At 36.4% G+C, this 24,526-nt stretch overlaps 1 protein-coding gene across 1 annotated transcript; it reads left to right on the plus strand.

Annotated features, from left to right (window-relative positions):
- Positions 1-8,568: 8,568 nt before the first annotated feature.
- LOC131641485 (uncharacterized) lies at positions 8,569-11,591 on the plus strand. Its single transcript, XM_058911787.1, has 4 exons — positions 8,569-10,258; positions 10,351-10,555; positions 10,885-11,048; positions 11,140-11,591. Exons 1-4 carry the CDS (start codon positions 8,569-8,571, stop codon positions 11,319-11,321), a joined length of 2,241 nt encoding a protein of 746 aa, XP_058767770.1. The 3' UTR covers positions 11,322-11,591.
- Positions 11,592-24,526: the final 12,935 nt, after the last annotated feature.

Here is a 24,526-nt window from a genome sequence, read left to right on the forward strand (position 1 = left end):
GCCATTTTATTTCGAATAAATGAATTGGCACAGTTGGTAAGAATTTGAGCGTGAATGGTACAATAGCACGAGGTCCCGTGCTCGAGTCACATTATTAACATTTTTTATTTTATTTGTTACTAACTTAATTTCCGTTTAATTTACCTTTTTTAAAATCGCAAAAAATTTGTTTGTATATTTGCAATTAATTTTTTATTTTAGTTGTTACTAACATTTTAGGCTAGTTTTTTAATTGGTTAAATATAATTATAAAAACTCAATAAGAATAATTCCTTCTATTTGGGTTTTTAGTTATTTTTAATTAATTTTGGTCCATCAAGTTTAACCTAATTTTGTATATTATAAATAGGACAACCTTTACACAACTGAAGGGAGGAGGAGCTAACCCTTATTCCGAATCTTTTTTTTTTGGTCTGGAACGTACCCGGTTCATGTATGTATCTGCACAATAATATTTTTTTTCTACAGTTTCATACACAGTAGCTTTGTCGGTTAAACGATCTGCAACTTTTACAATTCTCACACAAACTACCAGCAAACATCATCAAAAAGAATCCAAAAGCGTGCATCAATCAAACGAAGACGAAACTAGAAGGATTGGTGGCCTCCAGGCTCTTCACAAAACTTCAAAGAAATTCAAGAAAACTTCAACTTCTGTTTTCGAGATTGCAGCCGTTTCAAGACAAGACAACGACACCAATTGACTCCTTGGAAGTCTCTGATCAAACCCAGTCGTTTGCCGCACGTGAAACTACTCGGAATTGCAGCGTCACGGTTCTTATTTTCAAGCCTTTTTTAATTTTCGATTTCATTCATATGTGTATCATAAACCGTATTTGAATATATCAGTGTGTTTACAATCTTGTTTGCAACCTATCTGGGTTATTTAATTTGAGTTTCATGCCAAGAACAACCATATGCCATTGTTAGGGTTCTATGCTCCTGAAATAGGGGTTTTGTATGAGAATGATTTTCCGGCCAAATTAAAGAGTCTATTGAATTCATAGAGTCATTTACGTCTGATCTGGACCATTCGTTTGCGTCGATTAATGTTTGTTTTGCAGGTTTTGGATTTGAAGGACTATGGCCACGCACAAAACCGTGGCCTAAAAGTCTATAATTCTGGAAAACGCAACGAAGAAGAAAGAAAGTCTGGGCGCGACCTTTTTTATTTATTTTTAAATCTTCTTTTTTTTGTATTTTAATATTATGAATACATGTTCATAACGTGAACTGAAGCATGGCCAAGTGGTAAAAGAAACGATGATGACCTTCAAGCGTGAGGTTAGGGGTTCGATCCTCGTCCCCAACATTATTTTGTGCATTTTCTTTAATCCTCCCTATCTGCAGATCCTATGCGCCTCATTCATGGGGCTTACTATGCGCCCTCCATCATCACCATTAGATCTTCATCAAGGCCATATCCAACGCCCAGAAGTGAGGGTGCATCTCAAAGACTTCAAACCACCCCACACTGAATCAATAGCTGAGTTTTTTTCTAATTCTTTTTAATTTTAATTACATTCTATTTTCTTATTTCTTTTTTGTTTTTGTTTTTGTTTCTATCATAATTATTTTTATTATAGTTTTATCTTAATAAATTATTTTGTTATAACAAATTATAATTATTTATTTTATCGAAAGTTCGAGTTTTCACAATTTTATTCATAATTGCTTATTATTATTTAAAATTCGATATCATTTTCAAAATAGACCTTTTATCAATTAAATAATTAGGATTACATCCAATAATTATTTAGTTGATATATTGATTCAAACTCTCGATTTTTCTCCGTTAACTTTGGTATTATTTCAATTAGTTTATTATTTTATTAACCATGGTTAACTTGTACCCTAAATCAGGGTTTGTGAGGTTTGTTGTCAGATCATGCCTACACTAAAAATATTTGTCTGTATCTTTTTCAGGGTTTATTATCAGACATCTTCCGATTACGCGCCTCGCCTTCTACAAAGCTAAGTCCCGACCTTACCTTTTTTTTATTTTATCATTTAAATATTCATTTGCCTTATAGGGTTAAAAACCTCGAAAGTCAATGGACTATTTTACATTCTTTTGCCTTGCCTCTTTTCAGGGTTAACCTAAAGGCATCCTCCGACTACCAACCATATCAGATCAAATGCAAAAAGTTAAGTACCCTCACTTTTTTTAACTATTATTTTTATATTTATTTATTCTTTATTTTTAGGGTTAATCCCTTTGCCCTCGAATCTGATAATACACTCACGCCATATTTGTTTCTTTGCTCATTCCTAATGGTCAGAGTCGATGCTTCTGGCAAACCCTTGCCCTCAACCCTGTCAGGCAAATGCCAAGCTAAGTACCTCCTCCCTATTCTATTTTTAATTTATTATCCTATTTTCTTTTGTAGTTAATGAGGTTTGCCCTCGAATTTGATAACGCACTCACTATATGTTTTCTGTCTTGTCTTTTTCCTTTTCAGGGTTTATCAATTGCCAAAGTTACGTTGTTGGTAACCTAAACCTCATTTTATTTTATGCCTTTTATTATTATTACTTGTGTCAAACCCTGATAAGGGATCCGCTGGTTACAATTTCCCGCCCCCTTTACTGCTTTATATTATTGTGTGGTTAGTAATCTTAGGGAGTGCAAGCCTTAAACTGAATTAGAATAACTAATTAAAAGATAACACGTGATTGTTGCACACACGCACCTTTTGGGGTAACCCTCTCTGTTGCCTTGTTGCCTTGTTGCCTGTTGCCTCGTGTTTTTGCAGAATAAGCCATGTCCCTCGAATACGAGGATACCTCAGCCTGTTGCCTCGATAATTAAAAGGTCATACGACCCTAAATGATGCTGCCTTCGATACACAAAAATGACCTCGACCCTCGGAAGTTGCCTACGGAAAAAGGCTGAGGTATCTTCTGGCTGCCTACGAAAAGGCTTATTCTGATCCTCACCTTAGACTACCTGCCCCTCTATGGCATGGGACAGTCTTATGGCAAAGGATGCTTCGATGACCCTTCAACCTCCAAACGAAAGGCTTCCTGCCCTCTTATGGCAAGGATAGACCCTTTCATTCTGAAAGGCTAAAAAGAGACCTATCATCTGAGTTTAAGGTAATTGCCCCTAATTGCCTTGCAATGCTCAAACTTTTATTATATTCTTTCTCATAATTTTTCAAAAGGGCAATGCTCATTTACGAGCTAAAGTCCCTATCTCTTTCATCTACATTTTCTAAACAAACGAGCAAGCAAAGCAATTAAGAGCCCATGGAAAACCATGGATGCAAAGGGTGCCTTACACCTTCCCTTTGCATAAATTACCCCCCGAACTTAGATTTCTTTTAAAAGGTTTTTTTCTGTTTCTTTTTGCCTTTCCGAACCCGTTTGGATAAAATAAAAGTCGGTGGCGACTCTTGCTTACCGCGACATTTCGATTATTAAAAAGTCAGTTCACCGTATTACAGAACTGGCGACTCTGCTGGGGATAAATTTCGATAAAAGAGGGGTTACCTTAAAAGTTTAGGATTCACTTTAAATGTTTTCTATTGTTTGCTTTGTTTGCTTTACTTTTGCATGGTTGTTTTGGGTATTCTGCTGTGTGAAAGATCCTAACCCGGATCTGAGTACCTTAGGTAAATGACATGAGATCAATGAGACTGCACAGCGTATACTGATGTGGTTGAACTGATGGTCATCGTTAGTGTGACACATTGGTTTGTCCTGGTGTTCCTTGGGATCCGACCTGAGGAAATGCTTGGCTGCCGCGTGGTGTCGTTAAGCACTAATCTGCCCTTAGAACCTTAGTCGAACTTGACTTTGGCCTATTAGGAAGTAGCGAGATGGCTGGCTTTGGTTCCGACTGAAGTTGGTTGATACTCGAAGCTACACTCATATGGACTGGACTTTCGGGACCTTCTCGGTTGGTGATTCGATTACCGAACTGAGATAAGCGCCTTCGAGGAAGGTCAATGATATGAGCTCCATAGAACCCGATCTTTATATAGGACAGGCTGAACCAACTAAACTTCAGTGGGGAGGGTACTTACCTACGAACTTCAAGAAAGCCTCTAAACCTAAGGGCACTTGTGTGACTTGTTTGTGTTTGCTACTAACCTCTGTTTCCTTGCAGGTTTTTGTTAAAGTACTTGTTTGCCCTCACTATTCTATGTCGTGCCTAATGAGCTGCATTCACATAACATACTAACTGTTGTTTCCTTGTAGGTTTTGTTGAAGGACGTGTTTACCCTTACTATATCACACTATGTCTAATGCATTGCATCTGCATGACATCATAACATCATAACTAACCCTTTCAAGGATCCTAGGGATTTAGGGCGCACAATTTCAGGTACTCTTATCAAGGACTAAATTCCTATCAAGGGGCAAGAGGATTAATTTTCCTCTAGCCACATACCTTCCGATTCAAAGGTGTAGCACCTAACAAGGGGCAAGAGGATTCACTTTCCTCTAGCCATGTACCTTCAAATTCAGAAGTTCCCAAATCAGAGGCGATGACCCACTCGATATGGTGAGCTCGATTCTCAAAGAAGGACGTTCCAAAACAAAGTCCAGGATTCTTCAGACAAAGACGCAACCAAATCATTTTCTAAATGTTGCTAACTAAATTTCCTATAGATCCTTGAAAACATTTCATTTGCATTCATGACATTGCATATTTCTAACTTTGTTTTCAGGTTCCGCCATAACAATCATTCCTCTCAGATATAATCGAGCTGGAGATTCATCCTGACAAGCCTTTTTACATTCCAAAACTTCGTCAAATAACTCATTGACTCTAACAAGCAAGCATTCCCTATCAGATATGGTCTAATGTATGACCCGTTCCGGTATCTTCAGTCAGATATGGTCTAGTGTATGACTCGTTCTGGCATTAATCATCAGATATGGTTTAATGTATGACTCGTTCTGGTATTCCCCTTTAGATATGGTTTAATGAATAACTCGTTCTGATATCCTTCCTCAGATATGGTCCAATGTATGACTCGTTCTGACATTCCAACAGATATGGTCTAATGTACGACTCGTTCTGCTATTCCTCAACAAATATAGTCTAACGTATGGCTCGTTCTGATATTCCTCCTCAGATATGGTCTAATGTACGACCCGTTCTGGCATACCTTTTTAGAGATGGTTTAATGAATAACTCGTTCTGATATCCTACGCCAGATACATTCCGGAAAGCTCGGACCCCGGATACTCTGAATCTCTACACCAGTTCCACAACAACAAAGAAAGCCAGACGTACCCAAGCGTCAATTCACCGAGATCAATATGTCATTGGCTCAAGCATTACAACATCTATTGAAGATCGAATTGATTACTCTGAGGGACCCTCCTAAGAATGCTAACACCTCCACTCCTGGCTATAAACTCAATACAAGGTGCGCGTACCATTCCAACATTCCTGGACATTACACAAACAATTCCTGGACATTACACAAACGATTGCTGGATATTGAAGAATAAGATTCAAGATATGATTAATGAAGGAGATATCAAATTCAACCCTCCTGAAAATCCTATGGTGATCACCGCTCCTATGCCTAGTCATGACAAGACTGATTGACGTCTAGACGGACGAACTTTTGGATCATTAGATCTACTTTTATTTGCATGTTTCTTTTCTATTTGCTTAAACATTCGAATTATGATAGACATTATTTGCCTTAATAATCATCATCAGTGCATTGCATATGCTTGTCTTGAATTCATTATTTCGCTATCACTCATTTTAAATTACGTATTTACTTTGCATATGTTTTGTGTTTATTCAACTCCTGCTAAGCTGTAAGCCTTTTAAGGGAGGATGACGAAAACGATACCGCAACCTCATACAGTATGCTTTTGAGCGGACTATGCTGACGATGTACAGGCATTGTTTCAACTCTTAAACAGTGGAGATATAAGGATGTTAATCCCTCGTCAACCCCTTTGAGCCTAAGAAGTAGAAGTTTCTTTCTTGTACTAATTCAAAACTCTCGATCGTAACCTGGGGCAGGGTAGTTCTCAGTTAATTTGGCTGTGCATTCTATTTTAAGAGAATCTTTCAGTACACCTTACAACAAAGGTTTCAATCACAAGCGATCATCCGCACACATACAAGAAGTGTTGGGGATGTCAATCAGAAGCCAATGATGGTTCATCAATCATCAAGCAAAGGCAGTCAATATCTTTCAAAAAAAAAAAACGAAAAAACATACAAGGAAAAGCCTGCTAAGTCAAAAATCAAAAAATGACTTAGGCAAAAATCAAGGCATCCCGCTGACTGTAAGCTCAAAATAGACAGTTCAGGCAAAAGTTAGGGATATCAAAAATGGAAAAGGAGAAGTCAATAAATTCCTAAACAACACAATGTTGTGATTACCAATATGAAGAAGTGACTGTCATCTCAGAGTTTCTCTCTGCTTGTGAACCATCATCATTATCAAAGGTGCAAATCCAAAAGTCTCTTGGAACCTGAATGCATAAGTTGAATTAACTGAGCTTAGGACTGAAGATCATCACGAAGAGGGGTGGGTACAATCAAATTTTGAGCCTTTATCCTTTGTTTCTTAAACCGTGAACCAAGCCACATTACAACCCTTGAAAGTCCTAACTGAAGCATGGTTAGTTCGAAAGCACATTGTCACCAAAAAGGTATCCTGACTCCTTAAGGTTTGCCAAAAATACTGAGTTGATATTTCATCTTTACAAACATCACATTGTTACAAACATCATGTTTTTACAAATATCACGCCTTTACATCTCTTGTTTAAACATTTTTCAAAAAAAAAAAAACTCGAGACATACATATGCATTGCATCTCGTGAATTCATTATTAAACATATTCTGCTACATAATTTCAAATGTTAGCATCAGAAAGAACTTGCACAGGGTGCAACTAATGACTGAAAGTTATCCCGACAGACAAGATTACTCCAAGAAACAATGTCTCCTACGAATACAAGGGGCACGACACGTTTCGCTCAATCAATCTGGGGCAATTCAGTCAAGATTCAAAGAATCTCTAAAATGCCAAAAAGTCAAAGGCATACATCTCAAGTGGGTTTCAAACTATTTCCCGATCAATCTGGGGCAACCAAGTCAAGATTCTGAGAATCTCTCAATGAGGCCTAAACAATCAGGGGCAATGTTTTAAAAACCGGACCGGACCGGCCGGTCGGACCGGTTGAACCGGGAACCGGCCAGGTAACCGGCCAGGTTCACTTGTTCGATCGTCCATGTCTGAGAACCGGATAGAACCGGCGTGAACCGGTGCGAACCGGTGCGAACCGGGAAAACCGGTGGTTCTCGTAAACCGCCGGTTCAATTGCTTATTTTTTTTAAAAAAAAAATTTATTCAAAACGACGTCGTTTTGAGTTTTAAATTAAAAAAAATGAAAAATATTTTGTAAACTTGTTTCAGCCATCGTATAGTTTTCTTTCACTTTTCAGAAACAAAAGAAGAGAAGTAGAAGAAACTGGCCGCCGTTTCCTTTGCACATCAACGCCGCCGTTTCCTTTGCACATCAACGCCGCCGTTTCCTTTTCCGCCACCGCGCCTCCATCATCAATCCCACTGCACCGTAAGTTTTTTTAATTTTTATTCTGACATGTATTAAAAATTAGGGTTACTTTGTTTGAGAGTTGTTGTTATCTTCAATCCAATCATTTATTGATTTTGTTGTTGTTCTGTGAATATTGTTGTTGTTCTGTGAATGTTGTTGTTGTTCTTACTGCTGGTTTTGTTGTTGTTGTCTGAAAGCAATTTAAACATTTTCTGTAACTTAAGACACCAAAAGCATACTGTCATGCAAGCACTCTATTGTGTGTCCTTTCTTGTCCTAATGTCCAACAACTACAAGGGTCACCTAGATGTGAGTTCGAATATCAGATAGCATTATCTAAGCATGAACGGGGATGGGATTGCCACAAGGTTTAAGTCGCAATTTGGCAGTGACTGAAAAGGGGTTTTGATGAACTGTGACATAGATGAATACACACTAATTAAGTAACAGTATGTTCGGTGTCTAAAAAACTAATGCAGACTTTTTCTATATCTACAATAACTTAGAATTTGTTATTTTCATGTTAAACAAAAATCCTAGCCATGCCAAGCCACAGAACTTAAAAAAACTTCATACTACATTATCAGTTTTATATCCATTGCTACTGGCTTAATTTCTATGGTGCTACATTATCCCCTACATTATCCATTGCTCAGTTTTATATCTTTATTTCTCTGTTCAAAATGGGGCTTAGTGCTTATCCTAAATAGGTTTAAATAATTTCATTTTCTTTTTTGTAGTCTCATAACAAAAATAGAAATGATAGAAATTTAGTATATGAAGGTTGATCAACAACTACCATGCATGAATCTATTTTTTTTTATGAAGCAATTCAGTGTATGGTCTTGAATTAATAATGAATCACAACTATATATAACATGCATGAAAACATTCTAATTGTAGTAAAAAGCAAGAAACTCTATTCTCACATTGTTTATTTCTAAAATATATATTTGTTCAATTTTTATAAGTTAAGTTAAGTTGTCTACGTATAGTATTTTTTTTATAGTTTATTATGGCAATTTTTTTATGGCAAAGTTTAGTTCAAAATAATGTTAGAGGAAAGACTGATATAGCTTGGGCACATTGTACTAGAAGTCCTGATGGAAAATCTCTTGTTTGTATGTACTGTCACAAATCTTTTGGTGGAGGTGGAATTCATAGGGTAAAGCAACACTTGGCTGGAATAGTAGGAAATGTTGAAATTTGTAAGAAAGTGTCTGCTGAAATTCGTTTTCAGATGAAACAACATTTCAACGAGCGGAGCAAGAAAAGAAAAGCTTCGGATGTGGCTGAAAGTGAGTCATTTACTACGGAGGGAGGTGAATTGCAAATTGGTGCATCTAAAAAGAATGACGCTCGCATTGGTACTTATTTTTTACCAAGAACAACTCCGGGAGCTCAGCCTACTTTAAAAAGTGTGATGCAAAGTAAAGAAGTGGTAGAAAAGTGTGATCTTGCTATTGCCAAGTGGTTTATTGATGCATCTATTCCTTTCAATGCTGCAAATTCACCATATTTTCAACCTGCAGTTGATGCTCTTTGTTGTATGGGTGCTGGATATAAAGTTCCTACCATGCATGCTCTTCGTGGTAATTTGTTAAATAAGTGGGTTGATGACGTGAAGATACAGATAGAGCAATATCGTTCTACTTGGAAGGATACAGGTTGTACTCTTATGGCAGATGGATGGACAGATCGTTGTAGAAGAACTCTTATAAACTTTTTAGTTTATTGCCCCAAAGGAACTATTTTCATAAAGTCTGTTGATGCCTCTGGTGCTTCTAAAACTGCAGAAACATTGTTTAAGCTTTTCAAGGAAGTAGTGTTATATGTTGGCCAGGAAAATGTTGTTCAAGTCGTTACAGATAATGCTGCGAATTATGTTGCTGCTGGAAAGTTGTTGGAAAGGGAGTTTCCTAAGTTGTTTTGGTCTCCTTGTGCGGCACATTGTATTAATTTGATGTTGCAAGACATGGGGAAATTAGAGGAAGTAAGTGAGACAGTGTCACAAGCTTCAAAAATTACCAAATACATATATAATCATTGTTTTGCATTGTATTTGATGAGACAACATACAGGTGGAAGAGAAATACTCCGTCCTGCTCCAACCCGCTTTGCTACTAATTTCATTGCATTGCAAAGTATTTTGTCTCATAAAGATGCACTAAGAGCCATGGTAACATCCAAAGAGTGGACAACCACAACTTATTCCAAAGATGTCAAGGCAAAGCAATTTGTGGAACAAGTCTTAGACTCAAGCTTTTGGTCTAAATGTGCTGACATAGTGAAAATTACAGAACCTCTTGTACGTGTGTTGCGTATTGTTGATAGTGAAGATAAGCCGGCTATGGGATATCTCTATCGAGCTATGTATAAAGCAAGAGAGGAGATTGAGAAGAGGTTTAGAAGAAATAAGTTGAAAGTAGAGCCTTATTTGAAGATCTTGGATAACCGTTGGGATGCACAACTTCGGAAAAATCTCCATGCTGCTGGTTATTGGTTAAATCCATCTTGTAGATTTGGTCCGGAATATGAAAAAAACAAGTCCACCACCCAAGGCCTTTTGGATGTCATTGAAAAGTATGCTTATGATAGTAAGGACTTGCGATCTAAATTAACTGCTGAGATGACTTCATTCAAAAATTGTGAAGGTAGTTTTGGAAGGACAACAGCAGTAGAAAACCGAGATGATGTTTTGCCAGGTAAAATTATATGATAAACTTTAAGCATTTTGGTACAATGTCAATATGAATTTTAAAATGTTTTCTAATTTTTTTCACATGCATTATTCTAGATCAATGGTGGGACACTTATGGAACCGAAGCGCCGAATTTGCAAAAGCTGGCTATTCGGATTTTGAGTCAAACTTGTAGTGCATCTGGTTGTGAACGAAATTGGAGTGTGTTTGAACACATTCATTCAAAAAAGAGAAATAGGTTGGAGCATCAAAAGCTTAATGATCTCGTTTATGTTCGTTACAATTTAAGGCTACAAAATAGGTATAGCACTTATTATGCTTTATATGCTATTGTTTCAATACTTGATGACATGATAATATTGGTTCTATGGTAAAGAATATATGATACCATTTTATAGTTAAGAAATATGTTATTGTTTAGTTTGTTTGATTTATAAACAAGACTATTTTGTTCTTCTCTTGATGACATAAGAATATTGGTTCTATAGTTAAGAATATATGATTTTGTTTAGTTTATTAAGAATATTTAATGATTCTATATTTAAGAATATTTTGTTTAGTTTATTAAGAATGTTAGATTTGTTAAATTTATTTGGTTCTATGTTTGACATTGCCGTTAATGATTTGTAGAACCAAGAAGAAACAAAATTATGATCCTATTAATTTTGAAACACTCGGTGATCATTCTAATTGGGTGTTGGAGGATTCACCACCATTCTTGACCGTTGAGGAGGTGGAAGCACTACGCAAAGATCTTGCTAGTATGACAATCCAACCTATTTCAAATGATATTGGTATGGTATTCATTTTTGTGATTACAATTATGTTGTTTTAATTTCTTAAAATATGTCAATTTCTAAACTCTTTAAATTGATGTTGTTATAGATGAATTAAATTTGGATGATGTTGATGTTGAGGGAGATGCACCACTTAACTCCGGAGAAAACAACCAAAGTAATGATATCGTTGATGGGGAAGATGTTACAAATGCGATTGATTTTGTCGAAGATGGTTTTGATGTTGAAGGAGATCCCAACATTGAGATAATTTTACCTCCTTGGAACTAAATTTAATAGATATTTGAGTGTTTTGGTTCTAAAGTATTCTATTAGTTTATATTGCAATTAGACTTTGTAATTTGTACTACTTTGTTATGTGTAATACTTATGTTTAAATTTGCACTAAATTTGTAATTTTTAAGTGTCAAGCAAACTATATTTGTGCTTTTTAAGAGCGGTAAACTATATGGATTATTAGTATTTTCCGCATCTAATGTACAACTTCTGAATTTGTGATTTTTAAGAGCCTTGTTTATAGATTATGCTGTTAATGGACCAGCTTTTAAGTGCTAGTTATAATTTTTTTAGATATTGAATGATCCGGTTCAACCGGTTTTATACCGGTTTAATGGATTATATAGTTTTATTATAATGACAGGTTTAATCCGGTTTAATCCGGTTTAATCCGGTTTGGTCATGCGGTTCGACCAGTGACCCAGTGGTTCGACCGATGAACCAGTGACCCAGTACCTTTACCGGTTTGATGACCGGTCCGGTTTTTAAAACATTGATCAGGGGCATGCACCCAAGGAGATCTGAAGCTACTTCTCAACCAACATAGGACAGTGTCTTAAGCCTATGATTACGAGGGGCATATCGCCCATAGTGTACATCTCATAAAGCCCTCGCGAGGCGAATCTTTCCAAAGTTCCTACTAGCAGGGGCAAATCTATGCAAGTCTAGTTTTACATCTTTATCAAATACTCAGTGGCATGTCCTAATCAAATCCAGGAATGGTAGTCACTATAATACTGGGGGAAATATTCAAGGCATCCATGCCTTCCCGCAATTCAGATTTCACAAAATCATATCCCCACAGAGCAATCCTCCAGAAGATATCTTCAAACATACTCATGGCTCCCCAACAGAGTTTACATCTTCAATACCACCTGTTCTCCGACACTTTGCTCTTCTCCAACATGATTTATTAATATCCCTAAATCAGGGTACATCAAACTACTGATCATCCCCAAGCAGAAACCATAAATCCCCAGCTGAGCATCTTCAAGACGAAATCAGATATCAAAATCACGAAGACATGGAGATTTATTTTTTCGACTAAAACAACATGGATCATAATCACATACCATATGACACAAACATATTCATGCATTGCATACATAACTTCATAATAAATTCATGCATGACATACAAAATTTCTCATTTATTTTGAGAGACTCATTACATAACACATGCATCATGACATAAGAAAACTAACCTTTACTTTTCAGGATATTACTGTCTCTACTTTCAAGAATTAAGTCGATACCTTTGACGGTTCCTTAATGATCTATCTTCAGAGTTAAGTCGATACCTTTGACGGTTCCTTAACAATCTATTAAGTCGATACCTTTGACGGTTCCTTAATGATCTATCTCTAGAGTTAAGTCGACACCTTTGACGGTTCCTTAACAACCTTCCAGAATTAAGTCGATACCTTTGACGGTTCCTTAATAATCCAATGCAGAGTTAAGTCGACACCTTTGACGGTTCCTTAACAACACACTTCAGATATAAGTCGATACCTTTGACGGTTCCTTATACAATCTATCTACATATCTGAGTCGATACCTTTGACGGTGCCTCAATGATATGCTTCAGAGTTAAGTCGATACCTTTGACGGTTCCTTAACAACCCATATCAAGAGTTAAGTCGACACCTTTGACGGTTCCTTAACGACATACTTCAGATATAAGTCGACACCTTTGACGGTTCCTTATACAATCTATCCGCATATCTGAGTCGATACCTTTGACGGTGCCTCAACAATGTGCTTCGAATTTAAGTCGATACCTTTGACGGTTCCTTAAATAACCCAACACAGATTTGAGTCGATACCTTTGACGGTTCCTCAACATTCAAAAGAGGGAAGACAGTAAAAGCAGAAATTGCGTAACAATCTACACTCTAACAACTATCAGATGGCATCTACAAGCCCATCTCCGACAAAAGTCCCTACTTCAAATAGGGCAAATTTCTTGGTATTCTTGTGTTCAATCATCTCCAACCTTCAGATACCGACTGGCATATAAACCACTCTACATCTTCAGGTTTAAGATAATTGAACAGGGGCAGCTGTCATACCCCAAAATTTGCCCTCATATATTTACAAACGCCATTTTATTTCGAATAAATGAATTGGCACAGTTGGTAAGAATTTGAGCGTGAATGGTACAATAGCACGAGGTCCCGTGCTCGAGTCACATTATTAACATTTTTTATTTTATTTGTTACTAACTTAATTTCCGTTTAATTTACCTTTTTTAAAATCGCAAAAAATTTGTTTGTATATTTGCAATTAATTTTTTATTTTAGTTGTTACTAACATTTTAGGCTAGTTTTTTAATTGGTTAAATATAATTATAAAAACTCAATAAGAATAATTCCTTCTATTTGGGTTTTTAGTTATTTTTAATTAATTTTGGTCCATCAAGTTTAACCTAATTTTGTATATTATAAATAGGACAACCTTTACACAACTGAAGGGAGGAGGAGCTAACCCTTATTCCGAATCTTTTTTTTTTGGTCTGGAACGTACCCGGTTCATGTATGTATCTGCACAATAATATTTTTTTTCTACAGTTTCATACACAGTAGCTTTGCCGGTTAAACGATCTGCAACTTTTACAATTCTCACACAAACTACCAGCAAACATCATCAAAAAGAATCCAAAAGCGTGCATCAATCAAACGAAGACGAAACTAGAAGGATTGGTGGCCTCCAGGCTCTTCACAAAACTTCAAAGAAATTCAAGAAAACTTCAACTTCTGTTTTCGAGATTGCAGCCGTTTCAAGACAAGACAACGACACCAATTGACTCCTTGGAAGTCTCTGATCAAACCCAGTCGTTTGCCGCACGTGAAACTACTCGGAATTGCAGCGTCACGGTTCTTATTTTCAAGCCTTTTTTAATTTTCGATTTCATTCATATGTGTATCATAAACCGTATTTGAATATATCAGTGTGTTTACAATCTTGTTTGCAACCTATCTGGGTTATTTAATTTGAGTTTCATGCCAAGAACAACCATATGCCATTGTTAGGGTTCTATGCTCCTGAAATAGGGGTTTTGTATGAGAATGATTTTCCGGCCAAATTAAAGAGTCTATTGAATTCATAGAGTCATTTACGTCTGATCTGGACCATTCGTTTGCGTCGATTAATGTTTGTTTTGCAGGTTTTGGATTTGAAGGACTATGGCCACGCACAAAACCGTGGCCTAAAAGTCTATAATTCTGGAAAACGCAACGAAGAAGAAAGAAAGTCTGGGCGCGACCTTTTTTATTTATTTTTAAATCTTCTTTTTTTTGTATTTTAATATTATGAATACATGTTCATAACGTGAACTGAAGCATGGCCAAGTGGTAAAAGAAACGATGATGACCTTCAAGCGTGAGGTTAGGGGTTCGATCCTCGTCCCCAACATTATTTTGTGCATTTTCTTTAATCCTCCCTATCTGCAGATCCTATGCGCCTCATTCATGGGGCTTACTATGCGCCCTCCATCATCACCATTAGATCTTCATCAAGGCCATATCCAACGCCCAGAAGTGAGGGTGCATCTCAAAGACTTCAAACCACCCCACACTGAATCAATAGCTGAGTTTTTTTCTAATTCTTTTTAATTTTAATTACATTCTATTTTCTTATTTCTTTTTTGTTTTTGTTTTTGTTTCTATCATAATTATTTTTATTATAGTTTTATCTTAATAAATTATTTTGTTATAACAAATTATAATTATTTATTTTATCGAAAGTTCGAGTTTTCACAATTTTATTCATAATTGCTTATTATTATTTAAAATTCGATATCATTTTCAAAATAGACCTTTTATCAATTAAATAATTAGGATTACATCCAATAATTATTTAGTTGATATATTGATTCAAACTCTCGATTTTTCTCCGTTAACTTTGGTATTATTTCAATTAGTTTATTATTTTATTAACCATGGTTAACTTGTACCCTAAATCAGGGTTTGTGAGGTTTGTTGTCAGATCATGCCTACACTAAAAATATTTGTCTGTATCTTTTTCAGGGTTTATTATCAGACATCTTCCGATTACGCGCCTCGCCTTCTACAAAGCTAAGTCCCGACCTTACCTTTTTTTTATTTTATCATTTAAATATTCATTTGCCTTATAGGGTTAAAAACCTCGAAAGTCAATGGACTATTTTACATTCTTTTGCCTTGCCTCTTTTCAGGGTTAACCTAAAGGCATCCTCCGACTACCAACCATATCAGATCAAATGCAAAAAGTTAAGTACCCTCACTTTTTTTAACTATTATTTTTATATTTATTTATTCTTTATTTTTAGGGTTAATCCCTTTGCCCTCGAATCTGATAATACACTCACGCCATATTTGTTTCTTTGCTCATTCCTAATGGTCAGAGTCGATGCTTCTGGCAAACCCTTGCCCTCAACCCTGTCAGGCAAATGCCAAGCTAAGTACCTCCTCCCTATTCTATTTTTAATTTATTATCCTATTTTCTTTTGTAGTTAATGAGGTTTGCCCTCGAATTTGATAACGCACTCACTATATGTTTTCTGTCTTGTCTTTTTCCTTTTCAGGGTTTATCAATTGCCAAAGTTACGTTGTTGGTAACCTAAACCTCATTTTATTTTATGCCTTTTATTATTATTACTTGTGTCAAACCCTGATAAGGGATCCGCTGGTTACAATTTCCCGCCCCCTTTACTGCTTTATATTATTGTGTGGTTAGTAATCTTAGGGAGTGCAAGCCTTAAACTGAATTAGAATAACTAATTAAAAGATAACACGTGATTGTTGCACACACGCACCTTTTGGGGTAACCCTCTCTGTTGCCTTGTTGCCTTGTTGCCTGTTGCCTCGTGTTTTTGCAGAATAAGCCATGTCCCTCGAATACGAGGATACCTCAGCCTGTTGCCTCGATAATTAAAAGGTCATACGACCCTAAATGATGCTGCCTTCGATACACAAAAATGACCTCGACCCTCGGAAGTTGCCTACGGAAAAAGGCTGAGGTATCTTCTGGCTGCCTACGAAAAGGCTTATTCTGATCCTCACCTTAGACTACCTGCCCCTCTATGGCATGGGACAGTCTTATGGCAAAGGATGCTTCGATGACCCTTCAACCTCCAAACGAAAGGCTTCCTGCCCTCTTATGGCAAGGATAGACCCTTTCATTCTGAAAGGCTAAAAAGAGACCTATCATCTGAGTTTAAGGTAATTGCCCCTAATTGCCTTGCAATGCTCAAACTTTTATTATATTCTTTCTCATAATTTTTCAAAAGGGCAATGCTCATTTACGAGCTAAAGTCCCTATCTCTTTCATCTACATTTTCTAAACAAACGAGCAAGCAAAGCAATTAAGAGCCCATGGAAAACCATGGATGCAAAGGGTGCCTTACACCTTCCCTTTGCATAAATTACCCCCCGAACTTAGATTTCTTTTAAAAGGTTTTTTTCTGTTTCTTTTTGCCTTTCCGAACCCGTTTGGATAAAATAAAAGTCGGTGGCGACTCTTGCTTACCGCGACATTTCGATTATTAAAAAGTCAGTTCACCGTATTACACTGTGGATGTTCTAAAGATCCAGAAAACTCAAGTTCTGAAGCTGTCCTAAATGGAAGCAGAAATCAGAAGCTGTGAATGTTCTGAAGATCAAAGAAATTCAAGTTCTGAAGCTGTCCTAAATGGAAGCAGAAGTCAGAAGCTATGAATTCTCTGAAGACAGAAGCCTATGTGATCGTCTCTACCGAAATAATCAGGGAAGTCTTTTATTAAAGTTCTTCGAGTATTTATTTCAGGGGGAGATTATTTATCTCAGGGGGAGATTTGTTAATCTCAGGGGGAGACATATTCATATGCTTATGCTATAGCTGTGTAATTTGTCTTTTGCCGTCTGCTCTTTCTGATCGCAAATTCATATCATTTATATATGTTTTTGTCATCATCAAAAAGGGGGAGATTGTTAGAACAAGATTTGTTCTGATCAATTATCTTAGTTTTGATGATAACAATAATATGAATTTTGCTTAAGATAATATGGTACTCTAATCCAATGCAATTTCCTTTTCAGGAAATATATAAAGAGTATGCATAATTCAGCGCTCAGAAGCTTTGTCTCAAGGGTTCAGCATGCAACATCAGAACATGGTCTGGCAAGACATCAGAAGATGGTCGAAGCAGAATCAGAACATGGGTCTATGGAAGCATCAGAAGAACATGAGATCAGAAGCACTGAAGTTCTGATGGTATCACGCACAGAAGCACTTCAAGGTCAGAAGATCAGAAGATGCTTTGCACCAAGCTGTTTGACTCTGATGATATTCAAACGTTGTATTCACAAACATCAGATCAGAAGGAAGTACAAGTGGCAAGCTACGCTGACTGACAAAAGGAACGTTAAAAGCTATTAAAGGCAACGTCAGTAGACACAACGTGAACAAGGCTCGAGGTAGTTGACAAAAGCGTATAACATTAAATGCGATGCTGTACGGAACACGCAAAGCATTAAATGCACTCAATGGTCATCTTCTCCAACGCCTATAAATATGAAGTTCTGATGAGAAGCAAGGTTAACGATTCTGAATAAAAACAACTCATATTAACTTGCTGAAACTCTGTTCTATTCAAAGCTCAGAATCTTCATCTTCATCAAAGCTCACTACATTGCTGTTGTAATATATTAGTGAGATTAAGCTTAAACGTTAAGAGAAATATCACAGTTTGTGATTATAGCTTTTAAGAAGCAATTGTAATACTCTTAGAATTGATTACATTAAGTTGTAAGGAACTAGAGTGATCGTGTGGATCAGAATACTCTAGGAAGTCTTAGAGGGTATCTAAGCAGGTTGTAACTAGAGTGATCGTGTGGATCAGAATACTCTAGAAAGTCTTAGAGGGTATCTAAGCAGTTGTTCCTGGAGTGATCAGTGTGTGATCAGAAGACTCTGGAAGACTTAGTTGCTGACTAAGTGGAGAACCATTGTAATCCGTGCGATTAGTGGATTAAATCCTCAGTTGAGGTAAATCATCTCTGCGGGGGTGGACTGGAGTAGTTTAGTTAACAACGAACCAGGATAAAAATAACTGTGCAATTTATTTTTATCTGTCAAGTTTTTAAAGCTACACTTATTCAAACCCCCCCCCCCTTTCTAAGTGTTTTTCTATCCTTCAGAATCCAAGATTTTTGTAACTCGTCAAGATTAGTAGGCATGTCTGGATGAAGAATAAATTGAGGAACATCTCCTTCAAACTCAGGTTCAATAATCACTGGTAGGACAATTGGGTATGGCATGATAAGATGTCGAGCACGAGCGCGCACACATCTAAGGTAAGGCCCCAAAGGAATGAAGTTCTTTCGTCCTAATTTCTAGCTATCAACCTTATATACCTTATTCCACGCGTGTATGAACCTTTAACAGTAACCTTGAGGATCATCTTCGTAATCGAACACAATACCCTGAATAATCATGTCATGAGGACCATCCCCTCGAGCGTACCAGAATTGACGCAGAGCCAAAGAAGGATTATAAGTAATACCTCTCCTTATGCCAAGGACTTCCACATTAGGGAACTGCCCACAACAGTCAATAATGATAATGTCCTCCCATGATCTGGAACACCAATAAATATCTGAATGATAAAGTGGCATTATCCTTCAGTACCACTTCAAACCTTGTTCGTTCTTCATCATTGATCGGTGAAGGTGAGAAATAAAACACCTAGATAGAAAAGGTATGAAACACATTAGAGTCTCTCTCTTCCTCATAATACGAGTGTGAAGGGAGTGCAAAACATCTCTGAATAAAGTAGGCACAGAATTACGAGCCAGGAATATTTTGATGGCGTGTACATCTATGAACTAGTCTAGATTAGGGAACAAAATCAACCCATAGATTACCAAAGCCAAGGTCTCTTCAAAAGCATGATACTTTATAGTATCTAGAAACACTTGAGCTTTCTCGAACAGAAACTTAGCAAGAAAACCTTTAACTCCACTTCTTGTTTCCCAATTGGACACAATGTCTGACTTCTTCAAATGTAAAGCAGCTGCAATGACTTCAGGCTTTGAATCAGGTATCTAATCGAGAATAGGTATTCCAAGTAGCTTAGAGAACTCCTCCATTGTAGGTACCAACTGATAATTCGGGAATGTGAAACAATGATGTTTAGGATCGAAGAACTGGAATAGCACACTCATCACTTCTTCTTCAAAGCTTGGGGTAACTAAACTGAGTAGATAACCATGTGTAGCAACCTGCTTAAAAATTTACGTTTAAACGAGCCGCCACCCACATTTTAGGGAAAAGTGGGAAACCCTTAAAAAAATAGAGATTTGGGTAAGTAGGTTAAGTAGGCAAAGGGAAGGTGTTAGGCACCCTTTGCCTCCCTTGTACTCAAGGGGACCCATTTAGTCATTTGGTTTTATAAAAGGGTTTCGACAATTGTTGACTAATAAAAAAAATGCCTTTGGCTAAAAGGGCAAAAACCATGTGACCACATGTAGTGAAAACCTTTTTTTTATGGGAGGCCGACCATTGTCAGATCGAGACAACAACAGCCAGAAACCCTTTTTTTTTAGGAGGGGGACTCGCCTTGGTTACCCAAGTGCCTACGTACCTCCTTAGAGAGGATCTGAGTCTACGTAGTTCGGGGAAGGGTTGTACGCCTTAGATTTTTGATATGAAGATGTTTTTGAAGGCTTTTTGAATTGCCTTATCGAAGTGATGATAATCAGTAGTTTGATATTTGTGGTTTTGAAAAGTGTTTTAAGATTGAGCGTACAACCCTGATTTTAAATATGCATTATTAATCGCAATGATCAATAGGTTTGATCACCATAATTAACAGATTAATAAGGATTGCTGACAATTCTAATCGATAGATTCGATTATCACTTTAAGTAAATTGAATGTATTTTAGAATTATTTAATTATTAATTTATCGTTACTCCTTATAATCAATAGATTCGATTAAAAGTAAGAACGAATTGATAAAAAAATGTTAATCATCGTAACCAATAGAATGGTTAAAACGAATAACAAATTTATGAAAATTGCTAATCATCGTAACCAATTGATTCGGTTAAAACAAATAGCAAATTGAATTTTGATTTGTAGAAAAAATCGCTTCATTGTTAACCATCGCAATCGATTAATTTGACTAAAACGGTTAACAAATTGACCCTTAATTTGTTCGACAAAAATAATTTTGTCGCTAACTATCGTAATCAATTGATTTGATTAAAATAGATAGCGAAACAACCTTGATGTAAACCTTTTAGTAAAGGGGAGGCCTCATAGTTTTATCATCGGCCAAAAGCGTTTGAGTTTGAGTTGAGGGATTTGAAAACGGGGAAAGGGTTTGTCAACGTTAGGGTTGTTCAAGAAAACCCTAAGGCAAACCCTTTGAGGGAGAAGAGAAGCGTAGAAAAAAGGCGTAGGAATAAAACCGTAGAAAAAAGAATTTCCCAAAAGGTTTGTCAGTGTGTGAATTGGAAAAAAAGTCCCCTAAATAGGATTGTCAAAGGTCCTATTTATAATGTTAGAAATTAGGTTAAAAATCCCAAAAGGGAAATAACCCAATAAAAAAGCCCAAAAAACTATCTTGGTCACCAAGATTACGAACCTGGACATACTTGTGTCCAGGTACAAAGGGTTTAAGAAAAAAAGCCAAAAATAAAAATTAAAAAAAAATAATAACCAAAGTGCACCAAGCAAGATTCGAACCCGTAACCTTTTGTTTGCAAGCCTTGCTTCCATACCAATTGTGTTATGTTATTTATTTGAAATAAAAAGTCAATTGAAAGTGTATGAAGCATAGGCAAATTTTTTCTATTTATTAAAATATAAATAGTTTAAGAGTAAACTATTATACTTCTAATAATTATAAAAATCCAAAATATTGTAAATAAACCAGGAAATTTTATAAAACCCAAGTTTAAAAATAATTTTGAACTTTGAAATTGGGCCTTATATTTTATGAATAATAAGCCCAATTAAACACACCCTTTTATTTAATGATTACCCCCATCTTTAATTAAAAAATGGTTTATAAGAGAATGGGTTTAACAATAGAGATGTGAAACCCCATGACGCTTATTTTAATACCCCTGATGACGTAGATTTGATTGGGAAAATTTTGGGGTATGACACCATGCCTTTTGGTGAATTGAGGGTTTTCGGGAACCATTGAGACCAATTCTTTAAGCTGGGAAGGAACCCTTACAAAGTTGATTCAGATGAAATTTCTAGGAACGGAAGCCATGACCTGCAACAAAGAACAAAGATAAACTTCTCGGTCCTTGAAATGGTTAGTGAAAATGATATGTTATGATGTCATGTATATGTTAATAGAAAACACAAGCAATTCACACAATAGCCTTAAGTTTAAAGGTTTTCATGAAGTCCAAAGGTAAGTACCCTTCCCCACTGAGGTTTAGTTGGCTCAACCTGTCCTAGAATAGAAACCAGGTTCTAAGAGACTCATATCACAGATCTTTCTCGCAGGATTTATTTTAGTGGGCACCCAAACGACCGACCAAGACATCTCGAAAGTCGAATCTCAATGAGCGTAGCCTCGAGTATCAACCAACTTCAGACTGCACCAAAGTCGGCTATCTCACTACCTTCTAATGGCCAAAGATGAGTTAACTAGGGTTCTAAAAGATTGTGACCATCATATAACCATATCGGTTCATGCCGAACAGTCTCCATGATCTATTGTCAATTACCTAAAGTATCACTAGATCCGGGTGCAGGATCTTTCACACAAGTAAATACCCAAATAGCCCTTTAAAGCTAAAGCTATCAAGTAAAACAATTTAAAGCAATTAGAAGTGTTCTGAACTCTAAGGTAACCCATCTTTTTTAAGCATCTTCTCAGAAAAGTTGCCAATTCTATAATACAGTGGGAGAACTGACTTTTTTGGTTTTTTATCCAAAATATGCGGATAGCTAGAGTCGCCACCGACTTTTCTTTTATCCAATAAGGAAAGGCTGAGAAGAACAGGAAATAATTTGATAGATTTTATGTTCGGAAGGTAAGTTATACAAAGGGACGATATTAGAACCCTTTGTATCCATGGTTATCCATGGGCTCTTAAATGCTTAACTCACTTTACTTGCTTTTTTTGAAAAGTGGTGTGTGTTCAGAAAATATTTCGTAAAAATTTAACTTTGTAATGATTCTTGCATGAATGTATACAAAGTGTTTATTATTGAAAATATTTTTGGAAGTGTGAGATATGAAAAGTATTTGTTTTTGGAGTTGTGAGCAAGCATTTAAAAGTTACTTACCCCTAAATTGTGAGGTCTTTCTTGTACTTATCATTTTCCTTGAGAGATAGTACTATCCATACCACTAGTGGGTTGGCAGTTCTATCTATTGGGTGTGGAGGGACAGCAAAGGGTCATCAAATGGTCAAAGAAGGCAACATGTAAGGATACCTTAGCAATTCTAAGGGACTATCATCATTTTTCCGTAGGATCATCGTGGGACAAGATTATCTTTTTGTAGGCAACTCAAAGGGTCATCGAGGGACTGTGATCTTTATATCGAAGAGACTATGATTATATTATTCGTAAGCGTCTCTTGCTAAAGTATCCCTACGTTCGAGGGACATGACCAAATTAATCGTAAGACAACAAGGGAGATTACACTAGAGGTGGATGTGTACAGAGTGTATTGTTTTTAGTTATTTTATCTTGGTTGTTATGGTTATTCTAGCGTTTGTTTGTTATCTTGTCATACACGCCAAATTAAAATAGTAGTTAAATATATACAAGTTCACAAAAATAAAAAACGCGAGAAATAAAATGCGAGAAAGTAAAACCTACGCTATTACATGGCTTCGGGATGGGGAATTACAAATTTAAACAAAATAAGGATGGAACTTACTACGAATAATTACAAACCTGTTGCACCCCAAAATTTGCCCATCTAATTTTTCTTAATTGGCTTACATATCTCATTCATTTACATCTTAGGTCATAAATAAAATCATGCATTCATGTAGTTAATAACTGAGCATTGGGATCTCACAAGGTCTTAAAACGAGTATAATGGAAGGGGCACTTGATCCTAAGTTTATTATTATAGTCGGGAGCACTGATTCATTTGGATGAATTAGTTGTGCTACAAGCATTGGTCCGTTCAGAGTGTTTCCATTACAAGTTATGGGCTCAATTCATTTGAGTATGTTTCTCTTGGTACAAACACACAAATCGGGAAAAAAGGAGGAAAGGCTTGGAAAATTATGTTCAAAGAAAGGAGGAAGTTTCTTAGCATTTGAAGAATAAGTCCATACAGTTTCATTCACCATTCAATCCATCATAAATTACAAGTGAAGTTACATCGAAAAGTATTTAAAAGAAGGGAAAAACTACATGAGTCAGCAGTTAACTTTTCAGTCAACTATGGACATTCAACCAATCGGACTTTTGACTAAGAACATATCACAAGATTCTATTAACCATGCCATCATAAGCTTACCACCGCATTTCTAAGTCATAAAGAGATTTACATGTTCACAAGTGTCCATGGAAGAATCTAAATTATATTCAAGAATAATTTTTCTATACATACAATAAGTTGTTACAAAAGGAGCCATATCCATAATGTCGTTTATTACAAGATCCAAATCCATGGTTACATCAAGGGAAAAGTTATATAAAAATATATTGGGTTCCTGCTTCTTAGATCTATTCTACAGCCCTTTGACTTAGCTTCCGAATTTCTCTTTGAGCTTTCATTTTTCTTCAAACTTCGATGTGTATCAAGCCTGCACCACAAGGTCTGCAGCTTGCTAATCCTATGCCACACTGCTTCGAGCCTACTAAAATCAAGCAACAAATACCAAGTCAGCCCTGCATAAAGCCAAAATCACATTCAACCCAAAGCCATCTATTACAAATCTACAAGCCAAGCTCAGTTTTAAACAGTTAACAAATACCCTAACCTTTTTAACTAACAGCCAACACAAAGCATAATTATGCAGAAAATTCAGATTGACAGTTTGCAACATATCAGTTAGTCCCTAACAACCTCTAACCAACCCTAACAAACTTTCAGAACTAAGCAAACGAGGAGGGAATTTTCATCAAGATACAACAGAAAATGAGAAGAAGAATTTACCTGAGAAAGCCATATATAATCAAGCAATCGGTCTATTCTTCGGCCTCTCTTCCTTCACTTGATCACATCATCTTCAATCCTCA

This window comes from Vicia villosa, unplaced genomic scaffold (genome assembly GCF_029867415.1).
Source record: "Vicia villosa cultivar HV-30 ecotype Madison, WI unplaced genomic scaffold, Vvil1.0 ctg.003777F_1_1, whole genome shotgun sequence".
In the NCBI taxonomy this organism is placed as follows: domain Eukaryota; kingdom Viridiplantae; phylum Streptophyta; class Magnoliopsida; order Fabales; family Fabaceae; genus Vicia; species Vicia villosa.